General features: G+C 45.2%; 1 protein-coding gene across 3 annotated transcripts in view; it reads left to right on the top strand.

Moving 5' to 3' along the window:
- The window catches only part of TRAPPC8 (trafficking protein particle complex subunit 8), a 1,294,567-nt gene that overhangs the window by 605,471 nt on the left and 662,619 nt on the right, over positions 1-26,477 (top strand). For all 3 annotated transcript variants that reach the window (XM_086965686.1, XM_086965689.1, XM_086965688.1), the window contains one exon: positions 23,127-23,232. In XM_086965686.1, the coding sequence (XP_086821812.1) occupies positions 23,127-23,232 (106 nt within the window). The remainder of the gene's footprint in view (positions 1-23,126; positions 23,233-26,477) is intronic.

Below are 26,477 nucleotides of genomic sequence, written 5' to 3'. Positions count from 1 at the left end.
TTCAAAACCAGTTAAACGGGGTGTAGTTCCCGAGTCTGGCAGGGCTGTTGATACTTCTGTTATGATCACCGTATTGGGGGGATTATCTGTGTTACTGTGAGCGTGTTGGGGGGTGAAAGTAGAGTAGATTTTCTTGATTTTCTCAGCAAAGAAGGTGCTAGTACTGTCACAAGCCTCAACCGAGGGGGTGAGTATTTGAGAGATGCTAGATGCTAGATGCTAAGCTCCTTCACTATTTTGAACAGTTCCTTAGCTGAGTTACATTTTTCTTGGATGCGCTGAGTAAAATAATCTTTCTTTGCATTTTTTATGGCACGGATATACAGTTTCCATTTAAGGACATAATTTAGTCTAGCTTCACTGTCCTTGGACTGTCTCCAAAGATGTTCAAGTTTTTGACATTCCCTTTTAAGATCTTTTAAATGGGGGGTATACCATTTCTCCGTTATAGTTTTTGTTCTAGATTCCTGCATCGGGGCTAGTTTGTTTAATGTTTGCAGTATTCCAGCGTCTAGTAAGGTGACATCAGTACAGACAGAGGAATCCTCCGGGAATTTAAATTTGGCCTTTTGAAAATGATTCTCAAAATTAGATTCATTTACTAACCTCCAGGCTCGTTTGGAGATCTGGGGAACTGCCTTGGGTTTCAGAGACTTACAGGGAAGGTCAAGTGAAAAAAATATAAGGGAATGGTCCGACCAGGATAGGGGCTGGACCTCTCATATGTTAGTGGATTCAATGTTGGTAAAAAGTAGGTCCAGTGTATGGCCAGCTGTGTGAGTGGGGCCCACTACCCACTGCTCAAGGTTAAGAATCTCCATGTCATATTCCAATTGGGAAGCTCCCAGAGCATCCATTTTCTCATAGTGAATATTAAAATTTGCATCAATTAAGTCGTTTTTATATTTTAAACAAAGTGGCAGGAGTTGGTTGAGTAATTTGGTGCCAAGATTGGCTTGTTGTCCAGGGGGGTTGTATATTACTGCTCCAGCTAAGATGGTGAGACCCTCATGGAGTACTCTGAAAGGTAAGGTCTGATGTTCGATGTGGGCAGCTATTGGTTCCACAAAGCATGCTAAATGCTCCCTGAATATCACTGCGACCCCCCCTCCTCTTTTACCAGATCTATCTTGCGTGATAGTTTTATAATTAAAGGGGAGGATGTTTGCTAGATCCGGGGCATTAGTATCGGATAGCCAGGTTTCAGTAATGAAAACCAGGTCCGGGGTCTTGGACGTGACTAAGTCCCAGATATCCAGGGCATGTCTAGGTAAGGATCTGGCGTTAAGGTATAAACAGTTAAGGTTCATGTGATTATTAACATGTATTGTGTGATGGCCTATTAGAGATTGGCCCATGCTAGACCAACGACAAGCGAGGCAAGAAATAGGTCCATAGGATAATCCTGGGCCCGTTTGAATACATAGACTTTCATTATTACCCTTTTTATCAGCATAGGCTAACAACTCGCTACGGGAGTAACGGATGGGCGTGGACGAGTTTCGAATGAAACAAGCAGGGGGTATGGCACCTGGTCCCGGCGGGTCGCGGACGGGCGCAGACGGGCTTACCTTAGGCGCACCTTCAGCGTGCTATTGACGCGCCCGCTGCGCCCGTCTGCTGCGCCTCGGCCAGCACATTGGAGTAAGTAGGGTGGGGGAAGCGCGGGCTCCTGGCTCCGCCCTCCGGCTCGCAGGGGCTGACCCCTGATTGGTCTGCCGGTCTGCCTAACTCCCCTTTGGCTCTCCACGCAATCGGCACTCAGCCGTGGTGGAACGGAGCCCGGGGATTGGCCACCAGAGTTCTTAGGGGAAGAGGAGCAGCCTAACTCGCTGCCGTCCTCACAGTAATCGTGCAATCACAATTTCAAATGCGGGCAGGTTCGAAATGCGGGCAGTGCAATAAACAATTTTAAAAGCGACCAGAATCGGTGCAGGTAATCAATTTTTAAAATACGAACAGAGTCAGTGCAAATATGCAATTAAAACAAACGCTGCAGCTACAGTAGCGATTCCACAGAGGTAATTCTACTGCAACCAAACTAAAATATATATACAACTGCAATTCAAAATGTATTATTACAGCAGAGTATAAATCACTTACCTGTGCCAGGCCTGCTTGGTTCTAGGAAATAAAGTAACTAAAAAGAATATTTTTATACAAATCCAATTGGCCTGAAGTTCAGTCTTTAGGTGAATGCAATCATTTGCTGATTGAGTGTGTACAACAAATGCTTAACGCTACCCTCTGATAAAGCCTTACTGCTCGCCCACACTTCCACAAATCAAGAGTAAGTTTCTATCTACTTTTACCTCTGCCTACCTTTGGGGTTACACTGGACTTTGTACACACTATACCTCACTTTGGTATAGTATATAGAGAGCCAGCTTCCTACACAGGGTCTTTCCTTGTGATGAGTATTATGCTGACTCTGGCCGCCACTTGGCTTTGATTCAGACCTCATTCAGATGTCTAATATTGTATATTATTCTAGTGAGTTGGATTTCTCTTCTGAGGTGTATCTGGAGTGTCTTTTAGAGCCTTCCATGAATGAAATGGACTCATTCACAGCTGTCCTAAGCTAGGCCATGGAGGTCCTTGTTTTGCTATAACTATAATTTTCCTACTGGTCCATTACTCTGTTCTGTGGAAAATGGTGATTCCAAATCTCCCTGACTTACTTTGTGACCATTTTACAGATGTTATGTGTTGTGGGCTTAACGCGATCAAAAAGGTCCTCCACTCTGGCTGGCCTGAAAACAGTAGATTCTGAGGCCTGATGTGTGGACTCTTTCATTGTCATTTGCTTTCTTGTCTTGGTGTGTTCTGCTCAATTTTCAGCAGTTGTTCAGGCCATCCTTATGGAGATGCCCTTTGATGAAGCTTGCTTCTTTGGTGTAAAGTCCAACTCTGCAATGAAGCACTTCAATCAAGGTGTAGCTCAGCTTGGTGTCTAAAACTGGCTACTCTTGCTTGTCAGTTTTACCAACAGTACTGTACATTCAGTGGGTATTCTTTATGGTCTGCCTTTTGAGAGGCGCCAATCTTCACAGCCTTTGTAGCAGCCGAATTAGTTTTTTTACAGCTGTAGCTGGTGTGGTTGCTCCAGAGGCAATCAAGGGCAGCAGCAGCAGTCCTCTTCGTTGTCAGCCCCTCCCACAAAACTGATTTAGCTCATCCTTAAGAGAGCAAGTGCACCCTGTATGGGAGGGGGCATTTCATTTACCACAAGATCACCACTATCTACAAGAACTTTGAACCCCAGCCCAAACCTTCAGACCTCCTCCATGCATTAATTGAAAAGAACTTAGCACATGGGCACAGCTCTTTCCCCAGAACACCACCAACATGAACTCCATTCACTCAGGAGCCTCCATGGACTCCTGCCTGCACCACCTTTTCAACCTCGAAAGCCCTAGGATCAGAAGCAGGCCCACTACCCTCTTCAATTCCTCACTAACACGTCCACAGTCCCGAATACTGGAAACATGCAGAAGCCAAACCACTACTCGAGAAACCATTTGCCTACCCTGATGAATTCAAAACTACATTGGAGGATATTTCGTAATCTGCAAAGTGTGAGAAAGCAGGCGGAGGAGACTGTGTTGATCTAGGACTTCATGGTCAATTCGTTGTCCAGGAACATGCCAAGGGTTTTGGCATGGTCAGTTGGTTTGGGTGATGGTCCTAGTTCCGAGGGACACCAGGGGTCATTACAAAAGGGGGTGGTTTTGCCAAAGAAAAGCACTACCGTTTGCCTGTGTTGAGCTTCAGACAGTTGTTCTTCATCCAGTCGGCGACACTAGTCATGCACCTGTGGAAGTTGTTTAGTGTGTTGGCAGGGTCTTCCAAGAGTGAAAGGATGAGCTGGTGTCGTCCACGTAGGATATGATGTTTTTAGTCTGTGTAATCTGATGATGTTGGCCAAGTGGGTCATGTAGGTGTTGAAGAGGGTGGGGCTAAGGGAAGAGGCTTGAGGAACACCATAGAGGACATCTTTGGGGCCATAGGTGAGCGGTGGTAGGCAGATCTTCTGTGTTCTTCCGGTGAGGAAGGATGCGATCCTCTTGAGAATCTCTCCTTGGATATTGATGTGATGCAGCCTTATTATTAGGGTGTGGTGGGATACAGTGTTGAAGGCTTTGGTCGCTGCAATCAAAGTGTTATTGGTGCTCTGGTTGGCGCAGAGTCCATATTGGGAGGTGTCTAGGAGAAGGTTCTTATCCATATGTTTAGTGAGTTGTCGGTTGATGGCATTTTAGAGGACTTTGGCCGGGAAAGGGAGCAGGGAAAGGGGTCTAAAGACAGGCTGCACAGGCAGACTTGTGGGCAAGTCCGGGAGCTTCCAAATGGGGGCTAGGGTCGTAAGCGTCTTAGGGGGTAAGGGAGCACAGCCCGAACGTCGTTACCCAGGCCAAGCTGGCTGAGTACAGAATAGGTAGGTTGGCTGTCTCCTGTGCGTGAAGATGCTCAAATGTGCTCCTCACAGTCAGTGCCTAATAGCTGACAGGGGCAAATTCAGGACTGCTGGGACACTCTTGACGTCAGTCTCAATGGTCTTTGTCCCTCGGCGGCCGCGGCTCTGGTACAGTTGGAGTCCTGATTGGACTTTTCAATGTCTGGCTTAGTTGCAGGGCATCCGGTACCCCGGTGGTGGGTACTGTATGGTTCTGGTCGGTCCTAGTGCCTCCACACTCGGTGGGCTGACAGATCTGACCTTTCAGAGCACAAGTACCTCTTCCTGGTCTGTTGCTGCTGGCCGGGGAGTTGCAAGTTGGTGGACTGGACTCTGCAGTGTAGGTGCCTGTGGTCTGCAGGGAAATCATTTCTCTACTCTAATGAAGTTCTTGGGCAGTTTGCGAAAGCTGGTGGTCCTCTGGGGTTCTCAGAGACCACACAGCAGCAGGACGAGACAGTTCACCTTGATTGTCGAGTATTAAAGTGACAGGCATGGTTTTGCACCAAAACTCAGCGGCAGGCACTCAGTTCTCTTATTCAGCAGCTCATCTTTGACCTCCTTTAATCTTTGGTTCAGTGGAATCTGGAGTTCTGGTTTAGGGGTGGCACCTAAATATTCCACTTATGTGCATTAAGAGGAGTACAAGGTAGTAGCCAATGGGCTACGTACCTTTAGGGTGATTACACTCTCTATATGACCACTTATGTAGGAAGTGGGCATAACCTTGATCCTAGGCTAATGCTCTCCAACACTAAATGGAGGATTCTTAAAAGTGGGGTCCACACCAGCTGTCCCACTTTAGGGATGGTGCTGACTAGGTGTGGGCACACCTCCTAATCGAACTAATTTTTCCACCTATCCGCCCGCCAAAAAAGTGGGGACAGGACAGGGAGGTTGGCATCTTCCACTAGTTGGAGAGGGCTGGAGTGCATTTCAAAGGCGGCATAGCCTTTGAAGCTTCCCAACCTGAAAGGCATTTCCTGCTCGGACGAGGTGTGAAACCGTCCACCCAGAGCAGGCTTTGTTCCCGGCCTCTGAGAGGGAAGGCTCTGTCAAGTGGTGGCCGGGTGGTCGAGAGCAGTCAGTCAACACACTAGTAGTAGGTAGGGTATCTTGGGGCACCTCTGTGGAGTCCTGTGTAGGCATTTCTTAATAAATTCAGCAGTGGCATCATTGTAGGTTTATGAAGACAAGGTGTTTGGTACCAAAGGGTTACAGTGAAGCCTCATGTAGCTGGCGAACTATTAATTATAAGTGTTCAGCCCAAGTACTCGTTATGGCTTCCCTGTGCACTGGTAATATCTATGGTTGAACTTAAATATCAGAAACCGGTCCTAGGATGCTTGATTCCGATCCAGGGAAGACATGGCTTTGCAGTTCGGGCTGGACTGTTCCCATGAGGCACAGGGTCAAGACTGATTTGCATATGGCCATGTCTGAACTGGGGTGGCGTGGTGAGCAAAATAACGATGGATTAAACCCAGATCTGTGACTGGGGGTGAATGTTTTGCCTAGTGTGTTTTGCTTTTCTCCCTATGTGTGAAGGGTATGCCCAGACGTGGGTCCCGTGCTCACTACGCCACTGGAGTCAAGCTATCCTGGCTGATGACGGCTGATATCCAGAACCGGTCCAAGGATGCTTGATTCCGGTCCAAGGATGCTTGATTCCGGTCCAGGGAAGACCTGGCTTGGCAGGTTCGGGCTGGATTGTTCCCATGAGGCACAGGGTCAAGACTGATTTGCATAGGGCCAAGTCTGAACTGGCTTGACGTAGTGAGCAAAATGATGGATTAAACCCAGATCTGTGACTGGGGGTGAATGTTTTGCCAATGTGCAACATTCCGTTCATCACCATGTGTGTGTTGCTGAACTTAAATATCACGAGGGCATATCCACACTCGCTGATATGCTCTCACTGTGTATAGGGAGAGGTGTGCCATGTCGATTCTTCAGTTTTCTCTGCACCAAGACACGCATCCTGCAATGGCAGTTTGCATGAGCTTGCAGAGGAGTCCCTTAGAGTGGCTTAATTAGTGCTGCAGCACTAAGGGACCCCCTTTAGATCCAATGCCCTAGATACCGGTTGTACCATTTACTAGAGATTTACAAGGGATCCCAAACAGTTTGCTGCTTGTGGTACAATCGTACAGCTTAAGGGAAGAAGACTGTTTTTGAGGTCCTAGTTTGCAGGAACCCAGCACACTTTCAGTCAAAATTGCACCAGACACCGGGCAAAAAGTAGGGGTAACCATGTCCAAAGGGGCACTTTCCTAGGGTGATGTAGTTTCCTGTGGCTGTAGGGTTTGGAGAATCCTCTGACAAAGTTGAAGAGCTCTTTACTGTGATTGGAATTGTACTCAATGCAGTCAGCGGAGATATTCCTCTTTGTCCCTCTCTGTAGTCGGTGGTAGTGGTTGAGGGAAGTTCTTGAAGGTGGTGCTGTCTGAGGTGTCCTTGCTAGTGTGCCATCTTCTTTCCAGTTGCTTGTAATTGCGTTTTGCTGTACTCTGTTCTTTTATGTGACATCTGGCCTGCTTGGTGGATCTCCTGTGCCTGCTGGTTTTGATGAAGGTTATGTTGCCGGCGCATTTGGCGATCCAGGCATTGAACATTTTGATAGCCTGGTCGAAGTTTGATTCTGTGTCAAGGTAGGATGTTTTGATGATGTCGGCCCATTGACTTTCTAAAACTGTGCTGCAGCTGCGTTGGGGGGGGGCGCTGGGTGGCTCAGAGGAGTTGGTGCGGGCGCTGGAGATGTTGAAGTTGACGATGGAGTGGTCGTCCATGTGAGTTCAGCGACGCAGCTGTACGTTACCCTGTTGCTGGAGGTGAAGATGAGGTACACCGTGTATCCTGTGTTGTGGGTGGGGTTACTAACAAGTTCGGTGAATCCGATGTTGTTCCTGTTGTGGAGGAGGCTGGCGGTGTTGGTGAAGTCATCAAGGTGGAAGAATATATCAAGTTGAAATGCTATTTCTGTTTTGACCAACGTACATTTGGGAATCCTTTCTGTCCCCCATTGGCAAGGATCACCATGGTTTCTGATGCTTTCTACCTTGGTTAAAGCAGTCATCTTAATGTGCTAAGGATAAGATTGTTTGCTCTCCCATGGAGCAAAAACTGCACATCAACCTGCTCGAGATTCGGGAGATTCAGCTGTATCTAAAGGTGTCTCTGGCTTAAAATTGCCGGTCATTCATTTCAGGTCCTGCGGACAATAAAAACATTGTGTTATATCAACAGTTGGTTGTATGGGCTTGCACCACTTGCGTCTGGTGCCCCAGAAGCCACTTGTGTGTGGAGTCTGCTTGGTTCAGGCTCACAATGTCTGGCTGGTCGTCAAATACCTGGCTGGCTCCTTGAACATGCAGACTGATGATTTCAGTTTGTGCCATCTTGCCTCCAGTGGACCTCTTTGCCACCCACAAGAAAACACACTGTCCAGAGTTCAGCATCCTACCATCACTGCTGAGGTGGGACTTTAATCTCCACAAGGCATTTCCTCCCATCTCGCTGATTTCTCATGTTCTGAAAAAGCTGTGTCATGACTGTGTGCAGATGATCTTTATCGCTTCTGACTGGCAGTAAAGGGTGTGGTACTCTGAGCTTCTCCACTTTTCCTTGTGCCCTCATCTTCTGCTTGGATCAGGCTTCCTCTCCCAACAAGAGGGCAAGGGTCTATAGCCAAACTGCCAGACCCTCCACTTTCATGCATGGGGCAATCTCTACTCCTTTGACCTACCTGTCGAGATGGTAGATGTCATCTTGCCTGCTCGTCGTCCGTCTACCAAAATCGTTTGACCTGGACCTTTATACCGATTTAATTCTTGATGTACCATGGAGACAGTTGAATTCCTTAAGGTGTATTTGTCTGGTCTGTTGCATTTTGTAATTTGGGTATCTCTTGGCCCTTTACACTTTTCTTAGTTTGCCTGATCAGCCATACAAGTTTTTTATTATTATGTTTTTTCTGCAGGGTTTAACCTATTTGCTTCCCCAATTTGTCTATTATCATGTCCCAGTCGGAGCTTCACTGGGGCTGCCCTTTGTGGCTGTTTATATTCAAGACTGTGTTCTTGATTGCTATTTAGTCCGTTTTCCTCCTTTTATTTTCCCTAGAAGCTAGGGCTTCCTTCCAGGCGAAGGCGGTTGCCCTGTGCCACATGTATCACTGCATCACCCTACCAACATTTGTGTGCTGTGCTGCTGACTTATACAGCTCTTTGATGCCAAATACTTGGTGTAGCCCAAAGCCGAGATGGAGCCTACAATGCATGAGAGCTGTTTCCAAATCCAGTCTGGAATCTGTAGCGGATTCAGAAAGGGAAGAATCTACAGATAGAGTATAATCTAGAAAGCTTGCCACTGAAGATAAGTAACTTGTTCGTTAGCTGCTTTCATTTATACAAAGTAGAAGAAAACATCCACTAGACGACGAAGTAACTTGGGCTGGTCAGCTTCTCTGTAAATCGATGTGCTCTGCTGCTCAATCCAGCTAGGAACTCCGCTCTCTCCGCCTATCAAAATTAGAGTACTTCAGTGCCCTCTGTATTTCTAATCTATATTAATAGCTGCTACTGCAGCTCTGCATCCCTGAGCCCAGTGATCTCACATTGCATTATTGTGTTTCTACACATTTTCACTCATGAAAGAAAATATGCAGGTAATTTCTCAATGGTTCAAAATCTGGAAATGTGCAACAATCTTCAAGGAACAAATAAAGCGGTGTTTTTCCAAGAAAAAATCTGCACATCAGCTTTGCGCTGTTATATGTAAAAGTTAAAATCGCAGATCTAAGGAATGTATCTGTGTTGGGTAGGCCTTGTTCCTCAGTGCTATATTTTCCTGACCTGAAGGCTTGGTGGAATGTCTTTGCAGTATGTGCTGCTGTATATCCCAGCTGTGAACACTTCTGCCATCTAGTTTTATGTTGGGAACTTTGAAAGTTGTTCTCCGAAGAATGAGTTCTCAAAGAGCTTGTGCACCTTCGATGAAACCCAGAATGCACAGAACAGACTCCACTTCATTTAGTTTTTATTCCACCCTTGAGTTCAGAAGTGTTTTTTTCTCTCTTCTGTTACGTTGTGCATTGAAGAAAATATTCAACATCAGAGCATCAGAACAGCAAGGCAGTGAGCAGAAGTTAAATCACATTGACCACTTCGGCATCACATCAATTGAAGAGGCTAGGTAAGGTTGTATGAGAATTACTCATTTTTGGGAAGGTTATGAAAAATATTCAATTTCATTTTTGCCCCTCTTGTGATAGCAAGTTTTTTTCAGATTAGTATCGGTTCAGTAACCCTAGTTTAACGAGGGATCACAATGAAAGCATTTGTTGGTGTGCAGCATTATCCATTATTAGAAAACTATTTAGTGCTGATGGGACAAAAGGTGGGCGTACTCTAGCCAGGCCTCTCAGTCCGACACAGTCACCGAAGACGCCAAGTTTGACACCGACCTGGGGAACTCTCCGATATCTTGGAAACCCAACATGATTAGAGCTCACATTTGTTGTCCCCTGAAGCCTTCGACAAATAAGTATCTCCAGTGTCTCCAATGAAATCTGCACTTTGGGCTAGGTCCCACCCAGTGTTTCAGACCTCAACACTGAGACCAGTCACAGCATCCCAAGCATTGAAAAAGACAGTCCCTCTTCAAGGCAAGGATCTTACCCTGGGGATACACAATCTGCATGCTTCTTGTTACCATCACATAGTCAAGCTCCCACCTCTACAACATGAAAAATTGCCCACTAGATAGTAGCTTAAAATGTGTCTCTCCAAACATCAAGGGGCTTAACCACCCAATCAAATGTAAAAGGATGAAAAACTATCTATTTACACTGAAACCTGATGTAATCCTATTACAGGAAACAAAAATTGCCCATGGGGATTTTACGGGCTTTGAGCGAAGTTGGATCACGAGTGTCCTTTGCTCTCCCGCAGAAAGTAAAAAGGGGGGTTTTGCCGCCTTGACCGCTAACAATTCAGGTCTGACCATCGATTTGCTAATAACAGATGACAAAGGTAGATGGGTTCCATCAAAGTTCTCTAAAATCTCTAGCCACTTTCATGTCCTCAACATACACTGCCCGAACTCCGATGAGCCTGAATTCTGGGACTCCCTGACACTCCCCTTGAGCTAAATCCCAAGCAAGGATCTCATTATCCTGGGCAGTGATCTCCATCTCTCCCTAGATGTGGCCATTGACAGACTATCCAGAGCTCCCCTTCAACCTACTAGGTCCCACAAATCACTCCACAAACTCTGTGCTAGCTTAGGTCTACTCGATACCTGGAGACTTCAACACCCCGATACTGGTGACTATGCCTTTTTCTCCAACCCCCTCAAATCTTATTCCATAATACGCTACCTAATGATCTCCAAGTCCCATAGCCACTTAATTGACCAGACAAGCATACTGTCAAGATTAATCTCCGACCACTCAGCTATCACCCTATCTATTTCTGATGCAAATGTGAGAACCCCTTGCAAGATTTGAAGATTCAATGATGAATCAATCAAGGATGCTGCATCCAGAGATATTATTGAAAAGACCATACTAAATTACTTGGAGGAAAATGTAACCACCAACACCTCCCCCTCCATACATAGGGACTCGTTGAAGGTCACTCTTAGAGGTGCCCTAATGAACATTCAATCCAAACTAAACAAAAATCATAATAGATACCTAGTAGACCCAGAAAAGGACATTAAGTTACTAGAGGCTGCTCACATTTCCGGTTGGGACCCCCAAACTCTCTCCTCCCTCACTAATAAAACATACAAACACTACTGAATCCTGAGTGAGAGGGCAGGACTATGGATTAACAAATATAAAAGCCTAAAGGTATGTGAGGCAACTAAAGCTGGCAAAATCCTAGCTTCCTACTAAAAGCACAAGCAGAACCACAAGGGTATCGACACCCTCATAGATAAAACAAATGCCATCCACACAGTCCCCAACTAATATTAGAAATAGGCAAAGACTTCTACCAATCCCTGTACAAAGATGATTCCGCTACCTCTGCAGCTTCCTGCGAAGTATACTTAAGACATCCCTCTCCTTACCATCAATGATAAAGAGAAGGTGGCTCTCAGTGGCCCAGTTACGGCCAAAGAGCTAGATTCGGCCATATAGTCATTAAAACTGCATAATGCCCCCGGCCATACGGCTACACAGCTACTTTCTACAAAGCATTCTCTCCTATTCTTACATAAACCCTATTGGCCCTCTACCACCACTTTGCTGACTCTGGATCATATCTGGTTCAACCAGTGAAGCCACAATAGTGGTAATCCCAAAAGTCTGAAAGAAACACTTTAGAATTACCCCCAGGCATCAGACTGGATCCGGAAAGTTTTTCGTCAGCAGTTTCCCTGCGCGTATGAATGCGTCATCGTGCGGCTCCACGTGCGCCGTTGGCGTCAGTGGCACCGGGATTACTAAGCTGGAGCTTCTTAGACGCGCCTACGGGGGAAGAGCAAGTTCCCCCAGTCACTTTTTGACTGAGTTTTTCGAAGTCTTTTACCTCATCTTTTTGAGTTTATCGACTCCTGGTGTCGTAGGGATTCCCGGTTTCAAGAACCATGGGGACCGTCATCTCACAATGTCAGTGACGGACCCCAACCGCGTGTCTCTACTGCCTGGAGCGCGACCACGACCCCAAGTCGTGTCCAGACTGCCGGGCCAAGGCGCTGAAGACTTTGCGGGAGCGGTCCCCGAAAGTTGCTTGAATTCCGACATTCGGCTCCGTGCCGCTCGAGGTCCCGGTCCCATGGGAGGTCGAGGGACCGGTCGCGGAGTCGTCATCACCATTCTTCTGGATCTAAGCGTTTGCATTCGGGGTCAGGTAAGTCGAAGCATTCCAAAAAGAAGTCGAAGAAGCATCATCGCCCTTCGACTTCCCCTCGTGCGACACGGCTGAGGGTGCGGGCTGTGCCACCCCGCGGGTCCAATATTGTGACGTCGCCCCCAGTCTACCCCCCACTTTTCGGGTGCGTGGGCGACGCCTTCTCAGGTGCAAGAGTTTCTTGCTGCCATGGCCCAACACTTTGGGTCGTCTGGCCCGCCGATGTTGCCATCTTTAGCAGCTCCGGCCCCGGTGCCGCAGGCGGCTCTGGCGTCGCAGGCACCCCAGGGATCCGTGTTCGGACCCCGATTGACCCCGGTTGATCTCGTAACACCTCCACCGGTGTAGATCTCCCCGGCACCGCTTCCAACGTCACCCGCTCCTCGGGACGAAGACGTCCCCAGGTTCAGACTGGACACGGTGCCGGATCAACGTCGCCGATACCGACGGTGATGGGGCCTTTTGTGCCCTATGTCCGTCCTCTTTGTTTTGAGCCTGTTCCACAGACTCGGGGGATGTCCAGAACACCTTGATGGACATGCCCTTTAATGGCATTTGCCTTTTTGGCAACAAGGCAGACAGTGCATTGGAGCGCTTTAAGGACTCCCGGGCTACGGCCAAGTCCTTGGGCCTGTCGCCAGCTCCGCCGCAGACGTGGAAACGCTGAGGCGGTTCAGGGGGCCAGCGGGCGGGCCAGTCCACCACCACCCCCGCATGATCCGCTTCCAAGCCTTCCTAGTCCGACATTTCAGGCCCATCAGACACCAGTGGGTGGATGCATATGCCATCATCTAAACCAATAGCGCAACATTACTTTGGACAAATGGGTGCTGCAAATTGTCTGAATGGGCTACTCCCTCCTCTTCGAGACAACCCCTCCAGCCATGCCACCTCAGTGCCACTGCATGTCAGGGGATCACTTAGCACTTCTCCGGCAGGAAGTTGCAACCCTCTTGGCCAAGGGGGCCATCGAGCGCGTTCTGATGCCAGAAGTAGGTTGTGGTTGTTATTCCCACTACTTTCTGGTTCCAAAGAAGGACAAGGGCCTGCGTCCTATCTTAGACCTTCGGAAAGTCAATTGCTTCCTCCAGAAGGGGAAGTTCAAGATGCTCACACTTGCTCAGGTCTCGTCTGCCCTGGACCCACAAGACTGGATGGTGGCATTGGACTTGCAGGACGCATATTTTCATATTCCCATCCTGCCTGCTCACAGGCGCTACCTGCAATTCATGGTAGGCCACAAGCATTTTCAGTTCACAGTGCTCTCCTTCAGCCTTACCAGTGCCCCTTGGGTGTTCACGAAAGTGATGGCGGTGGTCGCAGCTCATCTGCGCAGATCAGGGGTTTCAGTCTTCCCCTATCTTGACGACTGGCTCTTGAATGCGGGCTCGCCCCAGGCAGTTGTCTCCCACCTCCAGACTGCGGCCGACCTCCTGCATTCGCTGGGGTTCTCCATCAATGTGCCGAAGTCGCACCTGATTCCCTTGCAGAAGCTCCTCTTCATCGGAGCGGTTCTGGACTTCCGAACAGCGAGTCCAGGACATTCAGGTATGATTCCGATCTTTAAGCCTCTATCCCGGGTTTCGGTCAGGTTGACCCTTCGGCTGCTCGGCTTGATAGTCTCCTGCATCCTGCTTGTGGAGCATGCCAGATGGCATAGGTGGGATCTGCAGTGGGACCTGAAGTTTCCAGTGGGCACAGCATCAGGGCAACCTGTCCGATCATGTCCAGATCTTGGAGGGCACTGCACAGCAATTGCAGTGGTGGCTCACGAATCGCGATTGGGTCAATTTCAGATCCCTCTCCCTTCCCCAACCGGAACATACAGTTGTGATGGACGCGTCCCTTCTGGGATGGGGCGGCCACATGGCAGAGGCGGAGATCAGAGTCCTATGGTCTCTGGGGAGGCCAGGCTCCACATCAACCTGCTGGAGCTTCTTGCGATCCAAGTTGCACTGAAGGCATTCCTCCCCATTGTTATGGGGGGAGTAGTGCAGGTGTTCACAGACAACAGCACTGCCATTGGGTGCTGCAACAAATAGGGCTGGGTGGTGTTGTGGACCCTAGGCCAAGAGGCTCTGCGCCTCAGGGCTTGGCTGGAACATCAGGGCATGTCCCTGGTGGTTTAACACCTGGCAGGTTCTCTGAACGCCAGGGCAGACTAACTCGGCCGCCGGTGCATGATGGATCACGAATGGTGTATGAACTCTGATGTGGCGCAAGCTCTCTTTCAGCAGTGGGGAGAGCCTTGGTTAGATCTATTCGCCACCAAAGAGAACGCGCAATGTCATCAGTTCTGCGCATTGGAATTTCCAAAGCGGCACTCGCTCGCCGACGCTTTTTGTCACGAGTGGAGTTGCTGTCTGTTGTATGCCTTTCCGCCTATACCACTTCTGCCCAGAGTGCTGAAGATCAGGCGCGACCGGGCCTAAATTATTCTTCTGGCCCCGGACTTGGCTAGAAGAGTATTGTATCCCGAGCTACTCAGTATGAGCATCGATCCCCCGATCCGACTGCCTCTTCGGGAGCATCTTCTGTCGCGGCAGCAGGGGACGGTCCTCCACCGAACCTGTCCAGCTTCCACCTCCTTGCGTGGAGATTGAGCGGCGGCAGTTGACGTCTTTCGACCAGCCCCCGAAGTCTGTAATGTTATCTTGGCAGCCAGGCGTTCCTCCACTAAGACTGTATATGCCTGCAGGTGGAATAGGTTTGTGGCATGGTGCACAGCAAAGGCTGTGGATCCCCTTTCTGTCCCTCTTTCCGAGGTACTTCTTTTTCTTCTCTCTTTGGCCCAGCAGGGCTCTGCTCTGGACACTATCAGAGGCTATCTCTCAGCCATTTCCACCTTTTTAAGGCTCCCAGATCAGCCTTCCTTTTTCAAGTCCCCTGTTGTATATAGATTCTTTAAAGGCATCACACACGTTTCCTCCTGTCCTTTTCGTAATGCCTCTTTGGGACTTGAATCTAGTTCTTACCTTTCTGATGGGCGCTCCCTTTGAGACACTTCATAATTGCCCTCTTTGTCTTCTCACTCTAAAGACTGCTTTCCTGGTAGTCATCACCTCTGCCAGAAGAGTGAGTGAGCTCCAGGCTCTTTCTTTTAAGCCTCCTTTACACTCTGTCCATCCAGGTAAAGTTGTTCTAAGCACTCGGCGTACCTTTCTGCCAAAGGTTGTCTAAAGAGGAAGAGAGGCTCCACCGCCTGGACCCAAAACGTGAGCTCTCTTTCTATCTGAGCTGCACACAACAGTTCCGGGTGGATGACCAGCTCTTTGTTGGCTACGTGGGCGCCATGAAAGGTCGAGCTGTGCACAAACGGACCATCTCTCGGTGAGTCGTTCTGTGCAAAAAGGCTTGTTACTCCTTGGCTAAAAATGAGCCGCCGGGGGCGGGTGTTGCACGTCCACTCTACTAGGGCGACGGCAACCACTACTGCTCTGGGACGAGGAGTTCCCTTGCAGGAAATCTGTCAGGCAGCTACGTGGGCTTCGCTGCCCACGTTTACCAAGCACTACTGCCTGGAAAGCCAAGTCTGGAGAGGCGGCTTCTTTGGCCGTTCTGTTCTCCAGGACTTTCTGGTGTGATCTTGGTTCACAGACCCACCACCGGGGTTGGAATTGGTGGGGTATCTATTCTAAGGTAAGGATTCTATCACCGGGTGTTTCTTTCAGATGCACAAGTTACTTACCTTCGGAAACGATATATCTGTAAGAAACATTAGTAGTGATAGATTCCTTACCGCCCCACCCATCCTCCCCGTTCTGCGAATTGATTTCTAGGGTTAATGTCATCCCTTTCAGGGCCCTAGTTTCATGGCACCAGTGGTCCGTATCTTGCATGGCTCTGCGTTCCTGGCGTGGAAAGTCGTGTACAGAACTGACGTCTGTGCGTGAGGGCGGCGTCTAAGTAGCTGCTGCAACGTCATCTCGGCGCCAACGACTGACACAGAGCCGCACGACGAAGCCTACCGGATCCAGTCTGATGCCTGGGGGTAATTCTAAGGTAATGAATCTATCACTACTAATGTTTCTTACAGATATATTGTTACCGAAGGTAAGTAACTTGTGCAACAGTAAGGATCTGAGATAGGTGAATAATTATAGACCAATCTCCCTAATTAATCTTAATGCAAAGATCTATGCCAAGATTTTATGCAATAGCTCAAACCTCTTTTCCCTCGACTGATTGATCGTTCGCAGGTCTGTTTCAAGAAAAATAGACTTTCACCATATAACACATGCCTCCTATATCATATCATTGTTGCATCATTGTCACAGTTACCTCGATGCTGAAAAAGCATTCAATAGAGTCTCCTGAACGTTTCTCCGTGAGTCCTTACTGAATTACAACTTAGGGGGTTCCTTTACAAAATGGTCACAACACTTTATAGTGGGCCTTCTGCTAAAGTGAGATCCGGAGGCCTTCTATCGTCAGCGTTTAGTCGAGAAAGAGGTACAAGACACGGCTGTCCCCTTTCCCCTTCTCTCTTTATTCTGAGCCTAGAACCCTTACGCCACAAGATCAGATCCAACCCTTGTATCATTGGTGTCTCTTTTAATAACTCTACTGTGAAGCTAGTGGCCTACGCTGATATTTTAATAATGACTAAAAATGCATCCCATTCATTCACTACATTACTACAGACAGTAGACAAGTATGCCCTAGTTACAAACTACAAGCTTAATAAGCAAAAGTCTGAAATCCTAGGTCTGAATAACACTGATCCGGTGACCACTTCAAAAACACTGGCCTATCCTGGCAACCTAAGTTTATTAAGTATTTGGGTAATGAGTTTAACTCATATTTACTAGAATCAATACAACATAACGAAGCTCTACCTCAGAAAAATAGAATCCCTATAAGAGGGTAGGAGCCTTGGATTCCTCACGTGGTCATATGGAGACCATCAAAATGATGGTCACCCCTATAAATTATCTTGCAAATATGTTGTCTCTAGTTTTATCTGAAGACTTTCACCAGAAACTTGGAGTACTAAACAAGAATCTCTATTAAGAAACTCCGTCTGTCTGTTTATCTTGGGGTGTGAATCTAGCGGACTTAAAAAACGATCAAACAGCTTTTCTTGACTGGGCTCCCTCTGGGTCTCCAAAAAGCCAGATTACAACCCCTCTTGGTTACCAATTGAAAGAGACATTTTAGGTGACCTCCACCCCATAACCCTGTTGACCAGCAAACAAAATCCCCCTTTAGCACGAAAATATTTCTTTAACAATACCAATAGAGCCTTTTTGAAGATTGACAGGCTCCTGCAGACCCTGATCACACAATCTAACATGATTTCTCTTTGGAATAATCCCTGAATCAAAATTCATGGGGAACTGTTATTCTGTGAAAAATGTTTTTAGGGCAAATGCACAGCTATGTTTCACTTGATTTGTCAAGCTGTTTGACTGTTCTTTTGGTGCTCCAAAGGTGGCGTCGAGAGTCCCATGACGTCAGAGATACATAAACTAGATGTGATGCTAGTGGGTCACTAGCTTCATCCCTTTAGGCACACATTCATGTCTTTTTACTAGAAAGAGACTTCCACACTTGTTTTACCGATTTAGTTCATTCTTATGTTTTTATTCATTTATATTTTCTTTCCTCTTATTTTTCAATCATTATTGGTTGATTTTATACACATGTTTCACTTCAGGCGATGTCTTATAAACAAATCCAATGCATTTCGGGCATTAGTTAGTGCCCTTCATCAGGGAACAGACACTGCAAAAATATGTATAAACAAAACATTAGAATACTGTTTCATTTTTACCATGTGAATAAAGTGCGTAACAAAATGGTTGCATAAATCACTGGGGTTGTGAAATGACATTGTTGTGACACCTTATGTAACCCATAGACCCGTGAAGTTCATAGAAAAAACATAATTAGGTTTAAAGCGGCGTGTCACGTACAAGCCTGTTATCGTAATGTTGTTGAGGTCTGAGAACAAGTCTGCAAAACGAACGGGGAGAGTCATTGTGAGACTGTCAATAGGTTAAGTCTCCTAGTTTTTCACGCTAGGGTTTTGGAGAAAGACTGGTGGGTTATTAACTAACCTTAGCGAAAAATCGAAGCGTTTTCAGATCCGCTGGCTCCCTTGTGAACGCCGGCATAGAACGAGTCTAGCCGCGTTTTGGAAATTTGAACGGAGTTACGATCACGTGACCATAGATCTTGACAACAGACTGTGTTAGGAGGTAAAATTGGTAGCTGAACCCCTTACCGCGTGTATAAATCAGTGGCGAGTCATTATTGTAGACGCAATAGCTAAAAAATTAAACATGGCGAAATTAAGAAGTAATAAATGAAGAGGAGTGAGTCGGCGGCAACGTGCATTATAAGGATACGAACTCGTGAGTTTGGTATAAACGTGCACCCGCACATAGCTACTGAGCTACCGGGCTGCTTAGTAATCGTGGAAATATTAATGTGTATAAATAGGTAGTTTGGACAGGATCAGCTTAGATGCATATCGACATGTAGTAAATGTAAACAAAAAGTGTCATATTAAAGTGGGTCTGTGTGAACAGTCACAGTAATTACAATATTGTCCATAGAGCATTCCTATAGATAGCATGACATTTCAATCCTATCATTTAGGCCAAAAGGCTTCTGGGTGGAAAGTCTTTGTATCCAACAGTTTTCTCTTCTTAATAGATGTTTTGTGTTGTCCCTTCCTTCTATTTTATTCACAGTTTCTAGGATGGTAAATTTTAGTTGGGAGATATTATGTTCTTCTTCCACAAAGTGGGCTGATAGGGATGACTTCATATTTTTTAAGCGAATGTTTGATTTGTGTTCAGTTAGTCTCACTTTCATACGTCGTTCCGTTTTGCCCACGTATAGTTTCCCACATGGGCATTTTATTGCGTATATCAAATTGCTTGAGTCACATGTGGCGTTGACTTTAAGTTTGATTTCATGTCCCTTCATGGGGTGGTTGATCTTGTTCCCCTTGAATACACTGTTACAATTGCCACAATTTAAACACGGTTTGGTTCCTGAGTATTCAATTATTGGCATAGGTTTGTTTTGGAGGATTTCCCCCAAATTGCGTGCTCTCGTGAATGCAAATATGGGTGGGAGGTTGAAAATCTGTTTGAAATCTGGTTCTATGTTCAAAAGTGTCCAATGTTTCCGAATTATTTTTTTGAATTTCCTACTGGATGTTGAAAATTTAGAAACCACCACAGCACGGGTCTGTTCTGTCTTGACTCTTGGTGATAGGAGTTTTGTCCTTGTTATGTTTCCAATCCTTTCTTTAGATTCTTCAATCATGGAATGAGGGTACCCTCTGTTGAGGAATTTTTTTGCTGTCTCATTGATTCTTTGGTCCACCATATTTGGCTCTGAGGTGATTCTTTTCACATGTGCCATCTGTGAGAACGGTAAGTTCCTTTTGAGGTTGGGTTCATGGAAGCTCGTGTAGTGTAGCATATTATTTCTGTCTGTGGTTTTTACGAACAAATCTGTGGAGAATCCTTCCGTGGTTACGGAAACTTTGACGTCCAGAAAATTAACTGAAGTTTCAGATATTTCCCAAGTTAGCTGTATTCGTTCGTCTATTTGGTTGAATTCTATAGGCACCTTTTGTAACTCCTCTTTGGAGTTTGTCCAAATGATAAATATGTCATCAATATATCTGATGATCAATTTCAGGTTATCTGTCCATTCTCTCTTAGCGAAAATGTGCTTATTCTCATACCATTGCATGAAGATATTGGCATATACCGGCGTCGCCGAGTTGCCCATAGCCATTCCGGTTAGTTGTTAATACCATTTGTGCTGGTATTTGAAATAGCTCTGATAGAGCGTGAAGAGCATAAGTTCCATCAAGAATGTCTGAAAGCAGGAATCCAGTTCTGTGTTGAGTAGTGCCTCCTCCATAGCTTCTATGCCCAGCATATGAGGTATGCTGATATATAGTGAGCGGACATCCGCTGTACAGAGTATGAGTTTTTCTTGCGGTTCGTATGTTACCTCTTGTAGTTTGAGCAAAAATTGCGTGGTGTCCTTAACGTATGTTTTCATAGTTTGCACTGTAGGTTGGAGTTACTTGTCTAAGAGTTGTCCAATCGGCTCGTGGAGACTACCTCAAGTCGAGACAATTGGTCTCATCGGAGGGTCCATAATGCTTTTGTGTATCTTGGGCACCATTCCCAGAGTGGGGCTCCTCGGGTTGGGTTTAATTAGGAAGTTTTTCGTTCTGTCTGTAATGGTGCCCTGTTGGTGGGCCCTTTCAATGATGTTGCGTAGATTTTTAGTAAATTCTGCTGTCGGATTATTATCCAGCTTCATATATGTGTTAGTATCCGCGATGTGTTCCATCACCTTCATTTCATACATGGAATTGTTCATGATTACTAGTGCTCCGCCTTTGTCTGCCTTAGTGCAGATGATGTTTTCATTGGCTGCTAGTTTGTGTAGTGTGTCTAGGTCCTTATGAGTTACATTCATCTTCTTTACTTTTATGTGTTTCATCTTTATTAGGTCCTGCTTGACCAAGTTTTAGAAAATGTCAAGTGTTTTATGGCTGACGGGTGCTTGGAAACTACTTTGTGCACGTAGACCTAATAGTTGATCTTTCTCTTTCTTTGGTTGTTCTGGAAGCACATTGTCGAAGAAGTGTCGTAAACGAAGTTTTCGCATGAGCTTAAAGAAGCTGACTTCTAATTCCAAGTTATCCGTGGTCGTTGTGGGTACGAATGATGTTCCCTTCTGTAAGAGTCGCAGTTCATAAGGGTTTAGATGGTAATCACTTATGTTGATCACAAGCTGTGGTTTGCATACTATATGTTTGATGAATCATATCTGTAATTGCCCCACTATGTAGTTTAAAAGAACTTTATTGGCAGCTGATACCAACTCGAAGGTCTCTTATCCACTGGCTGATCTGCAAAATGTTTATATAGCAATATATCTGTAACCATGTTACTTTGTATTCTAAAAGAACTGGATTGGCAACGTGCTCCATTACTTAGTCTATAGCGCTATAGGATGAGACTCCAAGAGCACATTTCCCGATCCTTCATCATTCCTGTTGTCTTCTGTTTATTTACTTACTACTCATTTCTGATCTGATGTGACCCGTCTTGGTTTGATATCTGATTACTACTGCTCAGTGTCCTCCAACCAAACTTGTACATGCATACTACTTCTCTCTATACTTTTCGCTATGTATAAACCGTATTGTTTTTCCCTTGTTCCTTTTGATTTAAAAAAAAATTCAATACATTCCTTTGGAATAAAAAAAGATAGGTGATGAATCTGTGTTTCGATTCCAGAAAGAGATTTACCAAAGGTAAGTAACCTTTAATGAACACTTTTGGTGGTTTTGTTGCACAATATGCAGTCGTAGAAAAACCTGTATTTCACAGGGAACCATGACATATGGAAAACAATTAACAGTACTCTGTGCACTTTGGATTTCATCATCATGACAGCCTGTAAACCACACTTAAGAGATGCTCCATTGTTGTGGTTGCTAGCATTCTTCATCATGGAGGAACAAATTATGCCGCAAGATTATGTAAAACGCAAATTATTTGGCACATTCTCTAGCAATAGTATTTTAATCTGTTTCAGCTAGAAACTTTATTGTGAAATCTGCAAATTAGTGGAAATGTGGCAAATCGATAAATATGTTGCAAATGCTGCAGCTACAGAATAGTATGCCACTGGCTCTCCGCTGCCCATAGTTTTAACTTATGCATGGAAGGTAAACAGGGCTTAAACATTTTTGTTTAATTCAAGGATCATTATTAGCTGTAATTTGAAAAAATTCACCGTTTTCAGTTGACTACCTCCAAGTAAACATTTAATATAAAAAATAAACAGCCTGTAATATGGTCCTGTATTCCAGCTCAGGGTCCAGATGACATTTGTAAACCACTTTCCAAGTGAATTGATGTAATCAGGAAATAGTATGAGAAAGGGAGTTGATATTGCACGGGGTGATAGTAGTGGAAAAAGATTCATCTAAACACACGGAGTTGCATAACAGTCAAAATAGATAGAAGAAGAGAAACCTTCAGTGATTAGTTTGTGGAACAATAAGTGCCAGGGCCCAAAGTTTGCTCTGAAGCCCGCGGCCAACGCTTACGAATTTTGGGGGCGCCATATACCAAGGCTGCATAGTCTTGATTTCACCTTATCCCTCTTTCATCCACCACCAGACACTCCGTGCCCCTTTATTTCACTCTTTCAGATTGTTTCTTTTTCATCCTTGCTTTGTTTTTCCATCTTCATTCTTACCCCTTTATTTCCTCTTGTCTGTTTTGTTTGTATTGCTCTGGGTCTAAGTCTTGTTAGGAAAAATAAGTGCTGGTCCCAAGAATTGGTGCCCATGGGCCCCACCTGAAACCGCTGGCTCAAATTAAACAAGTACTGGTAAGTGACCAAGTCTGAGTAATGATATAGAATTTCTATTAAATGTAGAATGCCTCTCTTTTTCTGAGGAAGCCTGCCCCGTAGGATAATAGAGAAAATCTAGAGAACTTGTGTATTGAAGATGGGAAACAAAGGTGACGGAGAACTTTATTTTTAAATTTTCCTTGAATAAGAAACTGCTCCAGCGTCGGGCATTCACTGAGTCTGTGAATTAGCAAAACTAGCTTTTCCCAGCAGTCTGCATGTTCTGTTACAGTTGTCAAACTAAGTGGCTGATTTGCGATTGTATTTTTGCATTATTTCACTTAAATTGGAATACTTCTAACCAAATATTGTTTTTTTTTACAGTGAAAATTAGCTATTTTCTGTTCAGAATTTACATACTGATTCTGTTGCTTTGACTTTTTTCCTCCTAGAAATATGGTATTAGCTGAGAGATGTGTCCTGCTTAGTGCTGAGATTTTAAAAAGCCAACTTAAATATTCGGAAGCCGCAGCTCTCTTGATAAGATTAACTAGTGAGGTATGAACCCTTGTCTGAAAATGTTTGATTTATTTTCTTTCTCAAAATTATCTTTAACTTTGAACGAAGTATGAAAAACAGAACAATTTTGTTTAACATTAATAGATGCTGAAGTTAGGCAGCTTTTATTTGTTCATGTGTACATGGGCATTTCTGTTGAGCTAATGTAAGACAAAACCCAGGGGGATGTTTAGGATCTGGCAGATGCAGGACTCCATCCAAAAGTTGGTGGATTCTCCATCCGCCCTGTTTACGTTTATTCAAGGGTATATCCCCGTATATACATTAAAGAGGTCAGGCTGGACACCCCCTATTTTTGAAATGATGTCCCACAATCTCTAAATAATCCTCTCAGATTCTTAATGTTTAAACTTTTTTTACTTTGCGTACCAAATAAGATGTGTATTAGCTGGTTTTCCTTACGGTTATCTGGTAAACATTCCACCAGGAAACAATAGTGAGTAACTGATTCATATAACTCTGCCCAGGCTCGACCCCACCAAACTAGTACTTTGTCCAGATGAATAATGTGCCACAAAATGTTTTTTCCGGGTCTCGATCACAAATTCAAGCTGCAAAATGCATATTTTTTATTTACTGTGAGTTCCATTTTACAAAGAAATCTATATTACTTTTAAGGAATACACATGGTTTAAAATTAAAATATACATTTAAAAACTGTTCCCTCTAAAAAATACTTCCTTCATCAATGAAAAATGTTTCTTTAACCCTTAAAACCGTTTTAATACAGCTGAAATGAATGAGTAATGTACTCCAATTTGAAAACGTTATCTGGAGCTCTGATAAAACTAGATACAGACAAAATACGCTGCTTCTTCAGAAGAAAGTTCATAGCATTGGACCTAGGTGAGTGAAGGAAAATGAGCAGGTATATTGATTATGCCTGTGGTAGGGGTTTGTGGTGCTTGCACTTTGTGTCGCAAACATGGAAGGGAAAAGATCCGTTATGAGTGAAAAACAGCATCAGCTTCAACTCCTTTATGAGTGATGAAGACCAGTAACTTATTACAACTCCAGCCCAATACAGGGTTATCCACAAGAGTTTCGTCCTATGAAGTTTGAGTTTATTATTTATTGAGCCAAATGGTTTCACAGCATCAGATCAAAAACAATGTTGAACAAAATGGTTGATCTGATAGAACACAGATAATCACAGATCATGTTCTAGCTTCCAATTTTGTAGTTCCTTATGGCGCTGCTCCATCCTCATATTTCTGTAGGCTCTGTGTTTTTTGTTGTTGCTTACATCAAGAACTAGTTCTTCTTCCGTCTTCCTGGTGGACAGTGAAATGTAAATCTTCTTCGGCATTGTATGCTTAATATTAAAGAGTGGATGGCAAGGTACTGGTTGAATCCTAAGACAGACAGAGCAAACCAGGAATATCATGTTTAGTGAGGCAAATCCTTTTGGAACCCTTCCCTGCAGTTTTTCGGAACTGGTAATTTGCCCTTCTAAACTGTCTAAACATTTATGAGTAAAAATACATTTAAATATTCACGTCAGCACAAGGTTGATACGTTCAGTATCGTAACTAACAAATATTGAAGATTGTTATAATCTTCCCATGCTTCTCCTTTGAGAGATCATTGCTCCACCATCCGTACACTTATCCAGGCATCACCAAAATTCTTCAAAACCAGTTGGCTAGTATGGTTATGTGTGTTCTGCATGTCTCTCCGTATTTACTGCAAAGTTGATTCCTAACTTCACAGCAAGATCTCCTATAATGTTTTCTGCATTGTCCATCATACTTTACTTCTTGATTGTATTGTTTTTGTTTCTAAGTGTATTAATTTATGTATTTTTTCCCCGATCTTTACACTCACTGACCTTTTATTTGCACAAAGTACCTCTCTTGAAGAAATCCAGATTAGGACACTGTTACTTTTTTTTGTTCTTAAGCTTACTGAGTGGAATTCCCTGCCATGTACTCGTCATACCATTCCTTGTGTACTGGAGTGTGGGAACATTTTTATAAACGTACATGTTTTCTCGGATGGTTTTCTGCTGGTTAGCTCCTCTATCCGAGTGCCAGGAAACTAAGCAGTAGGCAAGAACCGTAGAAAACCTTTGTGCTGTAACATAGAACATCTATGTGAAGAGAAGTCTTGATGGATTTTCTGAACGATTGATGTTGCGGCAAGGACTAAATGTTGATTGAGAAGGAGCTGCACTATGATGATAAAACTGCACCTGTCACAACCGCACTTACAGGCATCAGTTGATAACGGAAGGAGGAAGACATTCATACGTATTTCCCAAGAGGCTGGGTGCTAACAATGATTCACAATAGCTTCCTTTCCAGTCACAACTTGTTGAGTAAAACTTCGCTTTGTTCCAGGATAAACATTTATAAGTTCAAAATAACATGCTTTATTGAAGGAAGAATTCAAAAGGTGTACTTTGTGTACTATATTTTAAACATAATTTGCCTTTAGCTATATTACATACCTTGACATGTTGCCTGGAATGCAATCCAATAATGTAATTTGCTGTCCTCTTCAAAAGAGAATACCTGGCACCATTAATTACTCTAATTACCAATTTATGAATGCTGCCTGCATCACCAGTACAGTTACAGAACTGCTGCTTCTTCACATAAAAAAAACGAAAACCTTCCTCTTTGTTAGGTCTCGCCTAGTCTAGGCCGAGACAACTTATGTAATCACTTTTGGGGGAATGTGGACAGCAGACTGTCACGAGCTTCTCCTGACGGAGATTTGACCTCGGGAGCGCGCACGTCGCCGTGCCTCATACTCCCATTGCAAACAAAGCCACTCTCACGCATGCGCACATACACACACTGCATACACACACGCACCCCCCCTTAAACAACAGACACACGCTGCATACACACACGCACCCCCCCTTAAGCAGACACACGCACACACGCACAGACACACTCAAACAGACGCACGCGCCTACACCCCCACCCTCAACCCCACTCACCGGGCTCCTCTCCCCTTACGCATGGGAAGGCACTGTGGAGCTCTGTGCAAGAAGGAGCGCTGTTTCAAATCACCGCCACCTCCCACAGCGGCATTGTAGGGAAATTCTAAGTTGCCTCACCGTAAACACCGCCGCAGCCCGGGAACTTCGGGAGCCTCAGAAATCCCGAGCGCAGCTCCTTTGACGTCAGACGAGGAGCCGCGCTGGGATTGTTGCCGGTGGGGCCGTTGCCTGGAAACGGAAGACTCGTCGACGCCGGGCGGGAGGGGCTTCT

Source organism: Lissotriton vulgaris, chromosome 4_1 (assembly GCF_964263255.1).
Source record: "Lissotriton vulgaris chromosome 4_1, aLisVul1.2, whole genome shotgun sequence".
NCBI lineage: Eukaryota > Metazoa > Chordata > Amphibia > Caudata > Salamandridae > Lissotriton > Lissotriton vulgaris.
The sequence above is the reverse complement of the archived record's forward strand: the minus strand, read 5'-3'. Positions and strand labels throughout refer to the sequence as shown.